The 14447-nt window shown below is 44.5% G+C and overlaps 1 protein-coding gene across 1 annotated transcript; it reads left to right on the top strand.

Annotated features, from left to right (window-relative positions):
- Window positions 1-3511: 3511 nt before the first annotated feature.
- Window positions 3512-12739, top strand: LOC307162951 (uncharacterized protein; the record flags this gene model as incomplete). Its single annotated transcript, XM_079878721.1, has 13 exons — window positions 3512-3588; window positions 7973-8046; window positions 10167-10368; window positions 10476-10784; window positions 10877-10936; window positions 11030-11080; window positions 11185-11256; window positions 11360-11437; window positions 11529-11648; window positions 11732-11815; window positions 11957-12177; window positions 12345-12504; window positions 12594-12739. The coding sequence occupies exons 3-13, from the start codon at window positions 10167-10169 to the stop codon at window positions 12737-12739; spliced, it is 1503 nt and encodes a 500-aa protein (XP_079734847.1). The 5' UTR covers window positions 3512-3588; window positions 7973-8046.
- Between the last annotated feature and the right edge of the window lie 1708 nt (window positions 12740-14447).

The raw sequence follows: 14447 nt of genomic DNA, 5'->3' as shown, positions 1-14447 counted from the left end.
GGACGCGTACTTTCATGTCTCGATTCTCCCTCGACACAGACCGTTTCTCCGCTTTGCGTTCAAGGGACGGGCATATCAGTACAAGGTCTTACCCTTCGGGCTGGCCCTGTCACCCCGCGTCTTCACGAAAGTCGCGGAGGCGGCCATTGCTCCCATGTGCGAGCGTGGTGTTCGCATCCTCAACTACCTCGACGACTGGCTGATTCTGGCCCAGTCGAGAGAGCAGTTGTGCGAACACAGGGACATGGTGCTCAGTCACCTCAGCCACCTAGGGCTAAGAGCAAACTCACCCCCGGGCAGAGGATCTCTTTTCTTGGTATGGAGTTGGACTCGATCAACATGACGGCGCGCCTCACCGAGGCCCGTGTCCAGTCAGTGTTGAACTGCGTGAGCACGCTCAGACACAGAACAGCGGCACCACTGAAACTGTTTCAGAGGCTCCTGGGGCATATGGCATCTGCAGCCGCGGTTACGCCGCTCGGATTGCTTCATATGAGGCCGCTCCAACACTGGCTCCACGATCGAGTCCCGAGATGGGCGTGGCAGAGCGGCTCGTGCCGGGTCCAAGTGACTCCGCACTGTCGCCAAACTCTCAGCTTGTGGTCGGACCCTTCGTTCCTGCGGGCAGGTGTTCCCCTGGAACAAGTGTCCAGGCACTCTGTGGTCTCCACGGATGCCTCTACCACCGGCTGGGGGGCCACGTACAACGGGCATGCAGCTTCAGGTCTGTGGACGGGGCCTCAACTGCATTGGCACATCAACTGCCTCGAGTTGTTAGCAGTACGTCTTGCACTGAGCCGTTTCAAAACGCTGCTACTAGGCAAGCACGTACTGGTCCGTACGGACAGCACTGCGACCGTTGCGTACATCAACCGCCAAGGTGGTCTACGCTCCCGCCGCATGTCACAACTCGCCCGCCATCTCCTCCTTTGGAGTCAGAAGCATCTGAGGTCGCTTCGTGCCGTTTACATTCCGGGCCTGCTCAACCGTGCAGCCGACGAGCTCTCACGGCAGCAGGTGCTACCGGGAGAATGGCGACTCCATCCCCAGGTGGTCCAGCTGATTTTCAGGCGCTTCGGGACCGCTCAGGTAGATCTGTTTGCCGCCCCGGACACGTCTCATTGCCAGTTGTTCTATTCTCTGACCGAGGGGACCCTCGGCACGGATGCTCTGGCACACAGCTGGCCCCGGGGCCTTCGCAAGTATGCGTTTCCCCCAGTGAGCCTTCTTGCACAGACCTTGTGCAAAGTCAGGGAGGACGAGGAGCAGGTCTTGTTAGTTGCGCCGTATTGGCCCAACCGGACCTGGTTCCCGGAACTAGTGCTCCTCGCGACAGCCCCTCCCTGGCCCATCCCTCTGAGAGAGGACCTGCTCTCTCAGAGACGGGGCACCCTATGGCACCCGCGTCCAGACCTCTGGAAACTCCATGTCTGGTCCCTGGACGGGACGCGGAGGTTCTAAGTGACCTACCCCCTGCGGTAGTTGACACCATCACTTCCGCTAGAGCCCCCTCTACGAGGCGCCTCTATGCATTGAAGTGGAACCTGTTCGTTGACTGGTGCTCCTCTCATGAGGAGAACCCCCGATCTTGCTCGATCAGAGCCGTGCTTTCCTTCCTGCAAGAAGGGCTGGAGCGAAGGCTGTCTCCCTCCACCCTTAAAGTGTATGTTGCCGCTATTGCCGCACATCACGATGCTGTTGATGGTAAGTCTTTGGGAAAGCATGACCTGATCGTCAGGTTCCTGAGGGGAGCGAGGAGACTGAATCCTCCTCGCCCACTCTCTATACCCTCTTGGGACTTGTCTCTGGTCCTTTCGGCACTTCAGAGACCACCCTTTGAGCCTCTGCAATCAGCTGAGTTAAAAATTCTGTCCTGTAAGACAGTACTCCTGGTTGCATTGGCCTCTATCAAGAGGGTAGGGGACCTGCATGCATTTTCGGTCGACGAATCGTGCCTAGAATTCGGCCCGGATAACTCTCACGTCATCCTGAGACCCCGGCCCGGATACGTGCCCAAGGTTCCTACCACTCCCTTCCGGGACCAGGTAGTGAACCTGCAAGCGCTGCCTTCGGAGGAGGCAGACCCAGCCCTGGCTTTTCTCTGTCCCGTTCGCGCTCTGCGTCTGTACGTGGACAGAACGCAAAGCCTCAGGACCTCAGATCAGCTCTTCGTCTGTTACGGAGGCCAGCAGAAAGGGAAGGCTGTCTCCAAGCAGAGGATGGCCCACTGGATAGTGGATGCCATCGCCTTGGCTTACGAAGCCCAAGGCGTGCCCTGCCCGCCTGGGTTGAAAGCCCACTCCACTAGGAGTGTCGCTTCTTCCTGGGCGCTGGCTCACGGCGCCTCGCTGACAGACATCTGTAGAGCTGCGGGCTGGGCGACACCTAACACGTTCGCTAGGTTTTATAGCTTACGTGTTGAGCCGGTTTCTTCCTGTGTGCTCGCTTCTACTAGCCGGTAACACCGAAGTTCCCGCTCTAGTGTCGGCTTGCTGCGCCACTCCCTTCCTAGGAACGGATACGTGCGCTTTTTACTCCAGTCGAGTTCCCCATTGGCGAACCCTGTGAGTTCCTCCGCACCCCTTCGGCAGTCGGACGTTGCGGAGCGTCCGACGCCAGGCCTAGTGCTCGTATGCTTGTGTAACTTGTGCTAGGCTGGGTTCCATATGTGGTGATCCCTGCGGCGATCCCATATGTGTATTCTTCCACGACCAGTTCCCTGCGGTGAGCCCGTGTCTTCCCTTGGCAGAGTCTGCTCTGCCGTCACTGTCCGGTGTGTCTCCCCCTTCGGGTGGAGCCACCCCAGTGACATTCCATATGTCGCACTGCCCCTTCGGCCAGTCCATATGTGTATTCTCCACATGTTACCTCCCTTCGGGCAGGATGTGGCTCCGCAGCGTTCTTTCCCCTGGAGAGGTACGCTTTCCCAGTGTTATCCAAGAGTTCCGCTGTGTGGGGTATAATGGAACAGCAGTTGAACTCCCTCTACGCAGATCTTCCGCCCCAGCAGTTGGGGGTCTGAGAGTCTTGCGTAGGGCGCTGGATGTCGAGCGTAGGGCGCTGGATGTCTTGCGTAGGGCGTCGACGTTACGTCGAACGTGAGCGACTGAAAGGGAACGTCTCGGTTACTGATGTAACCCTCGTTCCCTGAAGGAGGGAACGGGAGACGTAACGTCCCGTCGCCACCGTTGCTGACCATCGCTGCATGGCCGTCACAAATCTCGGCTCCTCAGCGAAAAACAATGTGTGCGTGCGCCCGCTTCCTGTTTATACCCGCGCTGCGGGGCGGGGGCGGGGGCGCGTGACGCGATTCACGCACGCCAACGTTCATTGGCTCGTTCTGTAGACACTCGAAGTTGATAGGGCTCCCTGAAGTGATCCCAATTACGTCGTCACGTCGACGTTACGTAACCGAGACGTTTTTCACCATTGCTGTGTTCAGGATTTTTTTGGGCGGGGCTAAAACGGTGGCTCGATGACGCACTGGAGCCACTGAGCTCCTGGCCCCTCCCCAAACAACATAACTAGAGCACACAGTCGCATCAGTTCGCCGCTCAATCGCGCGTTTTGTGGACTACCATCGTTTAAGTAAGTACATGTTTCCTTTTTGTGTAACGCAATATTATGTTTACATTGTTTTTAGTTTATCTTTGTAAAATCTGTAGTCATCTTTGTTCTTGCCTTACTAGTCAAGCTAAAGTAAGGCTAAAGTAAGTTAGCCTTGTTTACAAAGTTGCCGCCATGTTACAATTAACTTTCTGTAATAGCTACTTTGTTTCTTCCAGGCGTTGAGTTTTTCTTTTCTTCTAAGATACGTATGTTTATACGAGTGTGAGTACGTATGTGTTTTAAGTTAGTTTTGGTCAGTCGAATTAACTACGTAAACAGTTACTTGTATGGACAATTATGCCGCCGCCCATGTGGTAATGTGGTTCCAGCTAGGGCTGGGACGGTTACCGCATTACCGCAATACCGCGGTCACGTGACGCCTACCGCGGGTCTGAGCTCGTCACCGTCATCACCGCCAAAAAAAAAAAAAAAAAAACACTGGCCTTCACATGTGTTCACGTTGTGTCTAATGACATGGATTCATTGATTCTAATGACATGGATTTTGTCTAATAACATTGTGTCTTACATGGATGGATTCAAGGTTTTCTAAACAAAACTTATCATCAAAAGATGGAGCAAATCCGACCTTTCGCAAGTTGTTTCATGACACATAATAACATTCCATTCGTAGGCTATTGACTATAACCCCTTATTTACACTCTGTGGCGTGTTACGGCTACCGGAGCTGCTCGCGCCCACTCTAGTCAATGCTTGTGTTTACAACAGCCACGACGCGGCGCGTTTCAGAAGCCTCTCTCCGCGCCGCTTCAATAAAGATAGGCGCCTATAGTCTATTTTCGACGGACGCCGCGTCCAAGCCGCACCGTAAATAAATAAAAAAAGTAAAAGCAGGACCTCAGCTTTTAATTGCACGTGCTTATTTAACAGAATTCTCTCACATGAAGACCGCATTTGTCAACCCTCGCGGAGTCGCGGCAAGTGCACACTCACAGCACCAGAGAGGAATCTTGATGGCACTTGCAAGAAAATGTAGTAGGCTACATAATCAAATTCACAAATATTACACCATTTAAACATTATTAAAAATACATAGGCTACTGAGTTACTAAAACAGTTACACTTGTATGTTCACAGTTTGAACGTCTTATTTCCATCTGTTTAATTTGAAGATCTGAGGTGAATTATCCATTGTTGCTTTTACAGCTACAAAGCTGGAGCACTAAACAATATTCAAAGTCACATTGCATGCTTTTAACATTAAATAAAGCACATAAACACTACCTGAGATTATCATTGACACACTTTGTTTGTTGTTCCAGCCGCAACGTCGCAAAAAAAAAAAAAAAACTGGGGGAGGGTGGGGAGGGGGTTGAGGTTTAAAGCGGTTTACCGCAATACCGCGGGAATTTCTTGCTTTTCAACCGCGGTAAGAAAAAATCCATACCGTCCCAGCCCTAGTTCCAGCAGTAGGTAGCAAAATCTACGACAAGACTGATCAGTATAACTTGTGTTGTTTTCTAACTAAACCGAATGATGATACCAGTAACGTTAGGTTGTTTTCATTTGTTTGTTCCGACATGCACGCTGCTAGTCAAGTTCAGAGTGTTAGCTAACACATGCTGTTTCGCCTTTTTTACACTGTTCAAGCATGTTGAAATGTGTCTAGCTTCAGTACGTAGCCAAAGCTTTACATCTAGAAAGACTAAGTTTAACTTATGGTGTTTTCTTACAAAACTAACGTTGTATATAGGTTGTTTAAATGATTTTGTTTGTCTGAACAAGTAGCTGCTAGTCCAGTAGCTAGAGTGGCTAGCAATTGTTAGCTAACACATCAGGGTTTTTCCTACATTGAAAATTTTTTGGCGGCCGCCAAAACGATTTTTTGTCCCGCCAAAGCCTTATTTGATCTGTAATTGGGTTTTGTGAGTGAAGCAGCTGCCTAAGCTACTGACGGAGTGACAGAGAGAACGATCACATCGCCCCACCTCCGCGCGGGCAAACACTCTCCGTCTTCAGTTCTGTCTTTGCTCTCTCCCTCGCATCAAAATCAACTGATCCTAAAGGTCGGAAGACTGAATCCATGTTTCACGCGGTGCATTCGGAGAATATTTTTGCTGAATTAGCGCTGGGTGTGAATTGCAGTCAAAAATGTTTTGCCTTATCTTCTTACAACTTGTGACAAGCATTCCGCACATGCAGCTGACATAACTTTAAATAAACGCAAAAAAAAAAAAAAGTTTGAAGTGTTTTTGTGTGTGTTGACAAATCTTTCGTGATGTCCTAACAGCCAGGATTCCCAATTTCCCACACAACACGTCCGCTAAAGTCCGATTCGCGACCTAATGACTCCTTTGAACCGAGGGACAGGACACTGCAGTTCACAAAGGTTCATAATTTGCATGTGCTTTAATGCCCTGTCGGTTAAACATTTAATTCGCGTGCTGATGCGCTGTTCTCAACGCGTGCGTTTCTCAGCGCGTGCATGTGAAGCTCACATGCACTAAAAGCCTGTCTACCAGCGCCTGGATACTGGACTAAGTTATCTTTCGAGTCTTATTGTGCTTATACTGTTAAATACACACAAGGTTTACATAAAGTCAGTTATGTCTAAATTGAAAGCAAACTTGAGAAAATTGAGTAAATCTGCTTGTCAAATGCTTAGACGCGTCGCGCGCAGCTCTTTTAAAGAGACAGTAGCATCAGTAAACAAGCTGCCACTTGTCCTTAAAGGGATAGTTCACCCAAAAATAAAACTTATCTCATCATTTACGCACTCTAATGTTGTCTTGTTCCAAACCTGTATTAATTTCCTTCTAATATTTTCTAATATTTTTCTAATATTAATATTTTGAAGAATGTGGCTAAACAGTAGCTGGTCCCCATTGACTTCCAAAGGAGAAAAATATACTATGGTAGTCACTGAGGTACATCAACTGTTTGGTTACCCACATTCTTCCAAATAACTTCTATTTTTAACAGAAGAAACAAGCTTATTCAAGTTTAAAACAACTTGAGAGAGTAAATTATGACAATTTGAATTTTTAGGAGAACTATTCCTTTAATGTTAATAAAACAACAAAATGCAAAGAGAAAATCACTCACTGCTATTGACTGATAACTTTAAGTAGCTTTAATAAGTATCAATGCATAATTTATACAGTGAAGTCTATGTTTTGTTTTATTTTCATATTTGTTCATTTAATTACTTTCTTCAATGCTACTGTTAAATACACCTACTGTAGCTGAAAACATAAAGCACTGTTTATTTAATTTGTATATTAAGTTGTGTATGTGTAATGTGTATCTTTGATCTTAATATTTAATAACAAAGAAAATAATGACAAATATTTTTATCTTTGCCCCTGTCTGTCATTTTGTTTTTTTGTTGTTACCTAAGGCTTTGTTTTTTAAAATATGGACATTAGTTTGGCTGTAATGCTCAGTCACAAAATAGTAAAAACAAAATATAAAAAGAATCGTGATAAAATCGTGAATCATGATTTTCCTGAAAAAAAAATTGTGATATGATATTTTTGGCATATCGCCCACCCCTATGATGCCCCCCCCAAAAAATAAAATAAAAAGAATGAACAACCAAATATTAACAACGAGGAACAAAAGAAACAAACATCAAGGTATAGATATAAAATAAGTTGTAATCGCTTTCTTTTACTAGCCTGACAGTGATCATTTTTCATGAATAAATAGGATAAGAAAAAAAAACACAAACTGTTTCTTTGTATTTATTTTAAATTTAACATTTATTGTCAATATTGGGCTTGCGGATCATGTGGGTACTAGGGTACTCTTTGCTGTGTGTGGATGACCATGTCGGTCAGCCACCACCGAAGACCAATTTTGACCCAGGAAAAACCCTGCACATGCTGTTTTGCCTTTGTTACAGTAACTTACACACTGAGGTTAAGCAATGTTGCTAGTTACGTTACATGTAGAAATGTAACTAGCTACAGTAGGTAGCCAAAGCTTTACATCTAGAAAGACTTAAGTATAACTTAAATTTGGTGTTTTCTAACAAAGCAATAGTATAGGTTGTTTAAATTATTTTGTTTGTCAGATCAAAGTATGCTGCTAGTTCAGTTCACAATGTAGCTACAGTGGCTAGCAAGTGTTAGCTAGCACGTGCTGTGTTGCTACTGTACTTCTAGGATTTAAGGGGATTATGATGAGTTATATTTATCTGAAGTGCTGTACTTTTTATGTTTGAGGACAGTGCTGTTAAGTTGAATCACTACACTGAATGAGTACATTTTATTTTTTAACAATTTCACTGTTCCACGTTTGGCTGATCTTTTTTTTTATTTTTATTTTTTTTTTTATACAGCATAGCTACTGTATATTCCTAACGTTAACAATGTGGTTTTGTTCTCATTTTCTTGCAGATACCTTGACCGGCGCATAACTGGTTAACTTCACACAAGAGACCTACTGTTGGACAATCGTTTTGGCTTTAAAGGTAAATGCATTGTTAGTTACAATGTCTAGTTACTGGGCCAAAAGGAGACGAATATTGAAAGGAGTTGAGAGGGACAAACAGGAAATTGCAGCTGCAAACGATGCTCTACTTGCTGTTATTCCTGACTTTGACCAAGTAAATCCTCCTGTTAATGAACATCAACATGGAATGGCTACAACAAGCCATGGACAAACTGTAACCCCTGAAGCACAGGAAATAACTGTTGATGAGGTGTATGAACCTGGTGAAATTTTTTCCTCAAGCACAGACGATAGTGAGGAGGAAGAGGATTGCCTAAGGACACAATTGGCAGGGTGGGCTATTGACAACATGATCCCCCATGTGGCACTGGGTAAGCTTTTAACCATTTTGTCCAAGGATCATCCAACCCTTCCTAAAGATCCAAGAACCCTTCTGAAAACAGTGACTTGTGTTAAAACAACAGAACTCTCAGGTGGTGTATACCATCACTCTGGAATTGAAAGTGGAATACTATCGCAGTTTTTAGTGTCTCCTGAATTGCAGAAGTTGACGTCAGTTTCAATGCAAGTTAATGTTGATGGACTTCCACTTTTCAAAAGCTCAAATGCCCAGTTCTGGCCAGTTCTTGGTTTAATTGAGCAATACGTGGGTAATGTCCAACAAAACAAACTTCCATTTGTCATTGGTCTCTATTATGGGAAGAAGAAGCCAAGCAGCCTTCACTTTTTGAATCCTTTTGTAGAAGAGGCACAGCGACTTGAAGCGGAAGGAGTTCTGTTTGAAAGGAGAGCACTTCCTTTCAAAATATCAACATTTATCTGTGACGCCCCTGCTCGTGCACTTGTTCGAAATGTGAAAGGTCACAGTGGATATTATGGGTGTGACAAGTGTGTTCAAAAGGGGGTCCACTACGAGAACAGGATGACCTTTCCTCAAACAGATTCTGCTCTAAGATTAGACCATGCAGTCCGTGACGAACTTTCTGATGACAGTCATCAGTGTGGAGAAACGCCATTGGCATTGTTGTCTGTTGGTTTGGTCACCCAGTTCCCACTGGATTATATGCATCTGGTATGCCTTGGAGTGACAAGAAAGTTGTTGCATCTTTGGCTAAAGGGACGGCGGCTGACAAGATTTTCGCCCAGCATGGTAAAAGAGCTCTCCAGAGTACTCCTGACCTTCACACCTCATGTTCCGTGCGAGTTCAACAGGAAGCAACGATCCATGGAAGATGTTGAGCGTTGGAAAGCTACAGAATTCAGGCAGTTCCTCTTGTACACTGGACCAGTCAGCTTAAAAGGCCTTGTACCAACTCAAGTGTACAACAACTTCATGCTGCTTTCAGTTGGCATCACCATCCTACTGAATGTGTCCCTGTGTGCTGACCTTGCAGACTATGCACACAGAATATTGGTTCTCTTTGTTGATCACTGCAGCAAGCTTTATGGAAAAGAACATGTGACATACAACATGCATGGATTGGTGCACCTCAGCCAAGATGCCAAAAAGTATGGTGTCCTTGATAACATCTCATGCTTCCCATTTGAAAACTTCCTTGGGCGTCTGAAGAAACTGTTGCGCAAGCCTACACAACCACTGGAGCAGGTTGTTCGCCGATTGTCGGAGAGAAGTCAGCACAGAAGAACAAACATCTCCAAAACAAGGTCCTTGAGAGAGCACAACCATGGACCACTCCTCAACGGTCTTTCTGTGAAAAAGCAGTATGAGGAGTAGTACTTTCTAGACTTTGTTGTGAAACGTTCAGAGGGAGACAACTGTGTCCTGTTGGAAAATGAGGACATAGTTGTTATACAGAATGTCGTCGTTGATGAAATGGACAACACTTTGGTCATCTACAAGAGGTTCCGGAACATGGTCGATTTCTTCACTTACCCTGTGGAATCTTCCAAGCTAGGCATTTTTCATTTATCTGGCCTATCAGATACACTCCGCTTTACCCATATAGCAAATGTGCAGAAGAAATATTATCTTCTTCCTTGCCCGGATGGAAAGGCTGGTTTTCCGTTGATCCACTTGTAAAAATGACTGCTTTTTTGAAGGGGTGAGAATTTAATTTTATTTATTTTGCCTTGAAATTAATAAATTTTTACTTTATGCACGTTTTTCTTCTATTTTAGATGCTGTTTGCCATTGTTCAGTTTATTGATGAGGAGGATCAGCCATTTGCAGTGGTTCCGCAAGTGTGGCTCAGCGAGGGCATGTGCTATTGGCCCCCATTTAACCTCCGCAAAAAAGACAAAGGCAACAATTTAGCCATCCGCTGCACGCCTCCACACAGCACCTGGGAGAAACATCATTTTACGTTTATGAAGGGAGCAGGTAAATGGGTCTGACTTGTGCATTTGATTTTCCTGCATTTCATCTGTGTATTTTCTTTGTCTGTTTATGGTGGATAACTGACTTTCATTCATTATTCCCTGCTCTAGAATCTTGGCAAGAGGCGATGAGATATTTGGTGCGCTTCCAAACAGGTTCTAGCGTTGAAACGACGGACGATGACAAGAAGAGAAAGAGAAAGAGAATCTCAAATTCCAAGTACAGACCCCAGGCCTCTTCTGATGAAGAGGAGTCTAGTCTTCCAGATGCACCAGCAGTGCTGTCGTTTGGACAACCTCTTTTGAGCTTTGAAAACATTGTTCCTGGTAACAAGGTTTCAGTGCTGCCCGATGCTCCAGAAGTTGCATCGATTCCAGAAAACCAGGAAAATGTTGTGCCATCTGTAGACTTCAGAGGTGGTATGTAAAATTGCTGTGATGCTTGATTTGTGATCCTGCCACTAAACTATACCCTTTGTTAGATTTTCAAATTTCTGTTTCCTCTTTCTCAGAACCAGGTTTCTCCCCAGAAATCCAGACTCCACTTCACAGAGCCAAGAGTTTGAGTACAAGTAAGTGATGTTATTTGTGACGTTTTTTGTCTTGGAAACTATTGCTTCTATTTAAGATAAGGAATCCTTTAATCATAATCTGTTTTTCATTAGGACACTTGACTGGTTACTCGCCGCAGCAGTTTCTGGATGAAAGGTGTCGAGGTGTGTTGTACATTCCATTAGCATTGTACAGTTCAATTATAGTTTCATTACTGAATATGCAATACTCTGCACTGAAATTAAAGCTGTTATGTTTGCTCTTCCAGCTCGTCAAGTACTAAGCTTTACACCCCCAGCAGCAAATTTACCCTGGCAGCATATGGGTGAAAACGCTGGAGGTATGTAATATGTTGCGCTAAACTAAGTGTTCCATTTTAAGTCCAATTCATTAAATGTATGCACTAACTTCAAACATATTTTTACGTCAATGATTATCAATAGGAGAAAGTCATCGCTCCGTAATTGGCCCTTGGACTCCCCTGGCATCTCGTGTACAGCATGAAGTTTTCAGCTATGAAGGTATATTCTAGGCCTATGTCTTAGTGTCCAGTGTTTTAAAAGTATTGAAAATAGTGCCTTTAGGTGTTTTTTGTTTTGTTTTTTAATGTAGATTTCCAGAGACTCCAGAATGAAAAACAAGCCGTGATGGATGAGAACCAAGCCCTTAGGGAGGAGAACCAAGCTCTGAGGGAGGAGAACCAAGCTCTGAGGGAAAGCACTGCACGAGCAGGTAAGAACATGCACAAAAAAGTCAAACTTAGGAAAGAGTACGTGATGTATGTCCAAAATTACCATATGCCTTTCATTTTGTAGCTTCGGATGACAGCGGCTCACTTCAAGAGCAGGTGAAGCAAGTTGGGACAATGTTGAAGACGTTTGCTCGCACTGGGCAATCAGGTACAACTTGCAAACAACACCTGTGGTTGTTGGTTTAATTCCCACTGGGGCCACCTATACATGTAGTAGACCTAGATATAAATGTCATAGTTTAGTAGTTGAGGGACCAGGACTGACTATTATTTTATTTAATCCCTGTAGGTGCAGATCAGACCTTAATGCTGCGACGTCTTGGAGAGTTTGGCGATGTTGTGCGTAGCATGGACAACAAAATGGACACTATGCTGCAACATTTCAGTGCCAATGTGTCTGTTGGAGAGTTATCCCTGCCAGGGGATCTGTTACTCCCCCTAGACTCCCAGGAAGATTTGGCGTTGCTTGACAACAGTTTGAGGCAGGATAAAGAGCTGCAGGAACGATTTGTAAGTGTGCTGATTTCGTTTATAACTCCATAGGGTAATCTAAAAAGTAGAATTAAGATTGTACACTGCATATTCTACAGTCTGAATCCACAGCCTGTCACATTTTATATTTATGTATGATAAGCTTCAGAGAAATGTAATTTGTAACACTTTTTTTGGATTTTCAGCTTCGGTTTTTAGCAATCAAATGTGGGAGGGACCTAAAGACAACCGTCTGGCGGATGCTTCAAAGTATCTTCTCTAATCACCTTTCCATCAATACAACCTGGACTGGAGTTGGGGATAAAGCATGTTTTAGAGACATGTTCCTGAAGACCATTGTTCAAAGTAAGTTGGATGTAAAAAAAAAAAATGTTTAGTAGATGTGTATGGCATTATGCCATTCAAATGGAATGACAGATCTGTATTTTCTACAGGAGCCATCCGGAAGAACCCGGCAACCCAGGATGCCACTGATGAAGCCGTCCAGGTTAACGTTACGCGTTACCTGAAAGGAGCATCTGACCGTGAAGGCGGAAAAAGGCGCCGCACAGCTGAGAGGGACCCACAGCCGACCCCTTAACCCTCTAAGCGCCAAAGTCGCAAAATTGCGACAAGACGTCATACTTAATAAAACAGGCTGTAGATCCTAATATGGTGTAATATCTCATTTGTATTCCCTACCACTAGATGGCAGACATGTAATACTTCGATTCAAGACCAAAATGACGTCATGTTCCTATTCAAAGTGTTGGAGGAAACAGCAGAGCAAGTGAGCGATCGTGTCATTGATGCGGAAGCAGTTCAGTTCAGAGCGTCTGAGTAAATTGTGAGATTTGTGAGAGAAAATGGCTAATAAAAACTTGTACCGTGGTCCGTGAGGATGTGTTCAAATGTTATTCGCCGATTCTGACTCTGAAGAGGAATATTTGCCTTTCGGAAATGACGATCGGCCGTCTAATGATCGCGCTTCTCCTGGTACATCTTTGCCGCGCAATGGTGCCGCCCGCGCTTCTCCCAGTACATCTTTGCCGCGCAATGGTGCCGCGCGCGCATCTCCCGGTACATCTTTGCCGCGCAACGTGCCGCGCGCGCATCTCCCGGTACATCTTTGCCGCGCAACGTGCCGCGCGCGCATCTCCCGGTACATCTTTGCCGCGCAATGTTCACGAAGCACAAGCAGATCATTTTGACCATTTGTCCAACGGGGATGGGGGTGGCGGGGGTGGACGTAAGCTTAGTGTACTCTTTTCCTGATCATTTGGAATGAGGATAAAAAGACAAAAAAAAAAAAAAAAAAAAAACACTCCATATATTTTTTTTCCTGAATATTACTGATGAACTGATCCAAAAGTAGGCTACTGTTCATGTGTTTTACTACTAAAGTATTGTAATATAGTAATAATTTAGTACTTTCTCCTATTTTATTGTTGGTTTCCTCTTATGTAAATAAATTCCAACATCAATTCAATATCTACTATTTCCTGAATATTACTGATGAACTGATCAAAAAGTAGGCTACTGTTCACATGCGTTTTACTATATAGTATAGTAATAATTTAGTACTTTCTCCTGTTATTGTTGGTTTCCTCTTTTCTCATCATTTGGAATGAGGATAAATAAAAATAAAACATGCAAATAAGTTCAAACATCAGTTCAATATCTACTATTTCCTGAATATTATGAAATTCAAGAGGGCCGCCCCCTGATGACGTCATAATATGCAAATTAGATTAGTATATTTACACCCCACATAAACTTTCAGTCATCCCCAACATTTTTCTAATTTACAGTAGATCTCTATATTTAAGCCCTTTCAAGCCACAAGCTTTTGAAATTTTGATGTCAAAATCCAGCATTTTTTCAAAAAAAAACTTGGCGCCTAAAGGGTTAAACCTAGGCTGACTACTGACACCCCAGCATCACTGACAACTGGAACCCTTTCTTTATCCTGCAGTCAGTAACATCAAGACCCCTAAAGAAGCCAGAAGTGTCAGACTGCATTCACCCAATCCACACTGTTCACTGTGGATATTATCATAGTGCTTAACTCTTATTATATTGTTAAATATAGCTTGTAAATCCATGTGCCACAGTTCAGCATTGCAGTTATTTCTGTTCTACTACTGTTTTTACCTCAGTATTTTTTATATATATGTGAAGATGTTTATCACAGATACAAGAGACATAGAACTTATTGCAGCACAGTGAAATCTTGTACCCCAGGTCAGCAATGCCATTATAATGGTCTATTCTACTCCAGAGCTTTATTCTAAATTATTACCACTTAT

The sequence above is a fragment of the Squalius cephalus genome (assembly GCF_949319135.1).
Source record: "Squalius cephalus genome assembly, chromosome: 8".
NCBI lineage: Eukaryota > Metazoa > Chordata > Actinopteri > Cypriniformes > Leuciscidae > Squalius > Squalius cephalus.
The sequence above is the reverse complement of the archived record's forward strand: the minus strand, read 5'-3'. Positions and strand labels throughout refer to the sequence as shown.